This window comes from Molossus molossus, unplaced genomic scaffold (assembly GCF_014108415.1).
Source record: "Molossus molossus isolate mMolMol1 unplaced genomic scaffold, mMolMol1.p scaffold_m16_p_2, whole genome shotgun sequence".
Lineage (NCBI taxonomy): Eukaryota > Metazoa > Chordata > Mammalia > Chiroptera > Molossidae > Molossus > Molossus molossus.
Window position 1 is genome coordinate 15467492 of NW_023425355.1, and position 5732 is coordinate 15473223.

At 52.7% G+C, this 5732-nt stretch overlaps 1 protein-coding gene across 1 annotated transcript; it reads left to right on the forward strand.

Moving 5' to 3' along the window:
• Nucleotides 1-829: 829 nt before the first annotated feature.
• Nucleotides 830-1270, forward strand: LOC118635956 (ubiquitin-conjugating enzyme E2 4-like). Its single transcript, XM_036271029.1, has one exon. The coding sequence runs from the start codon at nt 914-916 to the stop codon at nt 1268-1270; it is 357 nt and encodes a 118-aa protein (XP_036126922.1). The 5' UTR covers nt 830-913.
• Nucleotides 1271-5732: the final 4462 nt, after the last annotated feature.

Here is a 5732-nt window from a genome sequence, read left to right on the forward strand (position 1 = left end):
GATTCGTGAGTTGGCAACACTGGATGCAGACACGAAAGTACTGTATCAACATAAAATTTACTGCTGAGTGTGTACCAAATAGACTACTGGGGTCTTCTCCTTCCTCCCTCCTGCTTTTCCTGTCAGTTGTTCAAAAATTAAATGGGTTTTAGGTCCAGACTGAACCTTTGAGGGTTTTAATTCTTCATACAACGTAAGTGTGTGAACATGTTATGGGAAGTCAGGAGTATGACACGATGTAAGATGACACTTACACCAACCCCTTCCACTCCACCCAGTGGTGCCTCCCTCTTCCCCGCCACCATCTTCATTCCTGCCACCGCTGACCCCGCCCCCGGCCCTGCCCTTACCCGCTGACATCATCAGGGTGGCCTCTGCCACGTCACAAAGCAGATCCCCTGCTGCTGCCAGGCCCCGGCGAGGACGGCAGGGACGAGCGGCAGGAGCAGGCGGCCCTGAGCAGCGGAGTCTCCGGCGAGGACAGCCGGGAGGTGGTGGCAGCGGCGGCCCCGGGAGCGGAGCCAGCGGCGTGCAAGACTCAGGTGACCAGGAAGCATCTGTCCAGCCGGTCCCAGGGCTCTTTCCTCAGCCCTCTCTCCCCACCGGCCCTGCCCCCACCACCGGCCCTGTCCCCTGTCCCCGGCCCTGTCCCCTGTCCCCGGCCCTGTCCCCTGTCCCCACCACCCCTGGCCCCTCCCCACCTGACCCGACCTGAGCCCACCTGTTCCCTGACCCACCTGTCCCCTGACCCGGAGGGTGGCGTCCCTGACCGGGTCCCCACTTTCTCTCGCAGGACCTGGGACGAAGGTCGGCCATGGCGCAGTCTCTGGCCGCGAGACGCCTGCAGAAGGAGTACCTCGACCTTTCTCTGAACCCCCCCGAGCTGTGCTCCGCGGGGCCCCTGGAGGACGACATGTTCACGTGGCAGGGGGTGATCATAGGGCCCCAGGACAGCCCCTACGATGGGGGGGTCTTCTTCTTGTCCATCCTATTCCCCCAGGATTACCCCTTCAAACCGCCCAAAGTCCACTTTAACACCCGCATCTTCCACCCCAATATCAACAAAGCTGGATGTGTCTGCGTGGACATCCTGACCACCGACTGGTCGCCCGCCCACACAATTTCCGAGGTGTTGCTGTCCATCAGGTCCACGTTATCCCAACCTAATTTGCAAAATATCCTGGTTCCAGAAACTACTAAGATTTACCTAAAGGACAGGTCAAAGTATGAGTTAGTGGCTCGAACGTGGACGAGGAAATATGCTATGTGATTGAAAAATGAATGATAAGACCCTCACCCCAATAAAACAGTTCCTTCCCTTGGTTGTCTCGGACTGCTCTCTAGGACCGCCGTTCCCGTGTTCCTGGGCGCGTTGTACACCGTCCCCAGCAGGGGTGGGGGCCATGGGGGTGGGGGGGCCCTGGGGGTGGGGGCCCTGGGGGTGGGGGCTATGGGAGTTGGGGTGCCCTGGGGATTGGAGGCCATAAGGGTGGGAGCCACGAGAGTGGATGCTATGGGGGTGGAGGTACCCTGGGGGTGGGGGTGCCCTGGGGATGGGAGGCCATAAGGGTGGGGCTATGGGGGTGGGGGTGCCCTGGGGGTTGGAGCTATGAAGGTTGGGGGCCCTGAGGGTGGGAATCCTGGGGGTGGGGGCTATGGGGTGGGGGGGCATTAGTGGTGAGGAACCTGGGGGTGGGGACTATGGGGGTGAAGGAGTTCTGGGGGTGGGGGAGCACGGGACCCTGGAGGTGGGTGGCCCTGGGAGTTGGGGCCCTGAGGTGGGGGATCCCTGGAGGTGGGGGCCCTGGGGGTGGGGAACACAGGAGTGGAGACCCTGGGGGTGGAGGGACCTGAGGGGGCCCTGGGGGTGGGGAATATGGAGGTGGGGGGCATTGGGGGTGGGGAACCTGGGGGTGGGGGCCCTGGGGGTAGGGGAGCCATGGGGGGTGGGGAGCCACGAAGACGGGGTGCCCTAGGGGTGGGAACCATGGGCGTAGGGGTCATGGGGATGGGGTGCCCTAGGGGTGGGAACCATGGGGGTAGGGGTCATGGGGATGGGGTGCCCTGGGGGTGGGGGAATACGGGTGGGGGGTCCTGGGGGTGGGTGGGCCACAGAGGTGGAGGGATCATGGGCGTGGGGGAGCTTGGGGGTGAAGGAGCCATCTGGGCGGGACCTAGGGGTGGGATCCCTGGGCGTGGGAGGCCCTGGGGGTGGGGGTCATGGGTATAGGGGGCTCTGACAGTGGGGCACCCTGGGAGTGGGGTCCTGGGGGTGGAGTCCCTTGGGGAGGGGGAGCCACGGGGATAGAGGAGCCCTGGGGGTGGCAGTTATATGGATGAGGGGCCCTGGGGGTGGAGGAACACGAGTGAGGGGCCCTGAGGGCAGGGCCATAAGAGGGGGGATGATGGGAGTGGGGGCCTTGGGAGTGGGGGGCCCTTGGGGCCATAGGGGTAGGCTATCACGGGAGTGGGGGCCAATGGGGTTAGGGGAGCCACGGTGATGGGGTCCCTGGGGGTGAGGGAGCCAGAGGGTGGGAGACCACGGGGTTGGAGGGGCCACGGGCCTAGGGGAGCTTGAGGGTGAAGGAACCATCGGGGTGGGGGACCATGGGGGTAGGGGCCATGGGTGTAGGGGATCACAGGGGTGGGGGGCCATGGGGGTGGGAGAGCCACGGGGATGGGGGCCCTAGGGGTGGGGAACAGAGGTGGGGGGCCCTGGGGGCTGGGATCATAGAGGTGGGGTATCAAGGGAGTGGGGGCCCATGGGTTTGTGGGAGCCATGGTGATGGGGGACCCTGGGGGTGGGGGGCCACAGGGATGGGAGGAGCTTGGGGGTGAAAGAGCCATCCGGGTGGGGGACCATGGGGGTGGGGCAAGGTTGGGGGAGGGGGGTGTGAGACAGACCAGCGTTGATCCCCATTGGACCGAAAGCTTTCTCTGCTGATTGAGGAGGGACAGCAAGACCAGGGGGTGGAGTCTTCAGGACGAGGGGGCCGTCCCTCCAGTCAGTGGGATGACTGTCAGTGAGGATCCTTAGAGCTGACCACGGGGAGGACACACTGGGTGAAGACCACAGAGCTGACTAGGCATCGCTTCTATGCGGAAGAACCTGGGTCTTCGGTTCCTGTTTCTGACCAAGATCAGTAGGAACCCGTATCATCTACACCGAGATCTAAATTTAATGGGACAAAAATGAAGTGGATTAGGGGTTGGTACAAAACAAAGGGATGTGTTTTGCTCCCAGACGTCTCCACCTCCCGTACCTTCAGTCCCCACCTTTGACCACTCTGCGTGTCCCCCACTCTGGGGTGTACCCCACTTCTCAGGACACGTCTACTTCGACATAAGGACATTCAACCCCAGAGAATTTTATAAAAACGTATTTGAGCCAAACAGACGATACGCCTGGAAGCAAGATCTCAACAGACTGAAAAAAGTGCTTCTCACAATGACAGTCTGCAGCTCCTTTTACATATTTTAAATGAAGGAGAAAACACAGGGAAGATTACAGGATGGTGGGAGAAAGCAAGGGGGGAGTGGAGACAGGACAGTTACCAAACTGTGGGCTCTCCTGAGGGTGGTTCCCACATTTCAACGGTGTGTTAACCTAGATGCACAGAAACAGGTGTGTGACCCGAAATTGATTATTTAACACCTATGAACCTTAGTTTTTTCAAGTGATAAATGAGTGTATTGGGTCTTCTAGAAGAAGGAAGAAGAAGAAGAAGAAGAAGAAGAAGAGAAGAAGAAGAAGAAGAAGAAGAAGAAGAAGAAGAAGAAGAATAGTAGGGGGTCAATGGGGTAAAAATGGGGGGACATCTGTAATATTTTCAACAATAAGATAAATTTTTAAAAAAGATAAAGTGAGTCAAAGGGCAGTAGTACTAAGTATGTACTGCTTATTTGTTCTGTTGCATTATTTTGTTGATACTACTAAAATGTTGAACACAGCCAAGCATTTTCTGAAAGGTAAATATATCATAACCAATTAAATAATATTTTAATTATGTGTCATTCTGGCAGTCGGGGAGAAGCATTATTTTATGAAAAAAAATAACAACAAATGAATGTATCATTTAATAAAGATTTACCCGGGTAAATTAAAAATAGATAAATGAGAGCAGTATCTATAATACTTTCTAGAGTTTTAAAAATAAGATGAGTATGGAAAAAAACCTAACCTATACAGTTGCACAGGTATTGAATAATGGGAGTTGTCTTGGTTATTTCTCTTCATTACGCATATTCTTTTCAGACAACCTTGTGCTGGGCTGCCAGCAAGATGGTTTGACGGGGCAAATCGATATTTCCATTATCTCTAGGATTGCTCTGGGAGAAGGCAGGGACTGTGAGAATCTGTGAATTAAATCAATTTGGGAATTCATGAAAGGGTGCATTGACCAGGAGGACACACAAAGTATCGTCCCGCCACCCAACATTATTTTAGGAAGATACACAAACTTCAGAGTACAAGAAAATCAATTTGAAGGCTGGTTAAAAATGTGGAGTTCTGAGTCCCACCTCTAGAAGGGCCCAGGAATTTGCATTTAAAATAATCAAAAGTGACTTATAAGCAGGTTGAAAGTGAGCCCATCTTGCTAGACAGCAGATTTCATTGCACAGCTTATTCAGTTACTGTTTGTTTAAAAACAACAAGGTGAGGATCTGTATTAATGAAGAGCGCCAAAATTTAATGCATTTTGACTTAGTTACCAGAATACTTCTTCTTCTGGTATTTTTTTTTTTTCATAAAAATTGTTTGTAACAAAAATAAAATTAAAAAAATAGTTTAATTAACTTTACTGGAAATGCTCAAATCCATTTATAATTATAGACATGGCTTAAATGCTTTACAGCTTTGCAAATAAGAATTTGAGCTATTCAGTCTTGTTACAAACTGCATGAAAGACAGGAACAAAGTGTATTTTTGGATTGATCAAATGATGAGTGCAATTAATGTTTAGAAGATTTTGAATATTTCTGAGTGAGCTCTTGGTTTTCCATTTAAAAATACCTGTCTGACTTATCTTTTCCATCAACACTTGCTACAAGAAATATAATTTTATTTATTTATTTATTTATTTATTTATTTACTTACTTATGTTTCTCACTAAACTGTGAACAAGTTATTCAATTCTGATTGGGAGTCCTTCAATAAGATAGTTCTAAGAATTGACATTACAATTGAATTACATTGTGTTTATATAATTTGAAGATTCTCTAGATGGTGAAGTAGACAAACAAATCTTGGGCAGGTGGGAGGCAGAACTCTCTGTGGCTTAGACTTGGAACGTGACGAGGCTGCCACACTGGGAGTGGCACCAGGAACAGGGTAACGAGGGGCAGCTGTCATGGCAAGTGAGAGAGGGGCTACCCAGGCCCCCCATTCTCCCTGTGGGTCGGCTGAAGGGGACGCGTGCCCGGGGTCCTGGCACAGGGGCTTCCCTAGCTCTCTGGTGCTGAGCTCTGGGCTGTGGAAGCCGGTGAGGGCGGTGGTTGGGGTGGGGGCTCAGCAAACTGACTGAAGGAGAACCGAGAGTTTCTGAGACTAATACAAAACGTGTTGAATGCTAACTCTGAACCACCCATTTTCACTTCTGAAATCTAATAGCCCAGTCCCTCCTTTCTCCTGTGTCCAAAAATGTGCTTCTAGAAGACCAGAACGTTGAAGATGGCACGGGAGATTTGATCATGCTGTTTCTGGAAGTGTCATGAATGTGAAGTCCACTAGA

Excerpts from the sequence above, each read along its gene's own strand:
- LOC118635956 (XM_036271029.1), top strand. The coding sequence starts at position 914 with ATGTTCACGTGGCAGGGGGTGATCATAGGGCCCCAGGACAGCCCCTAC.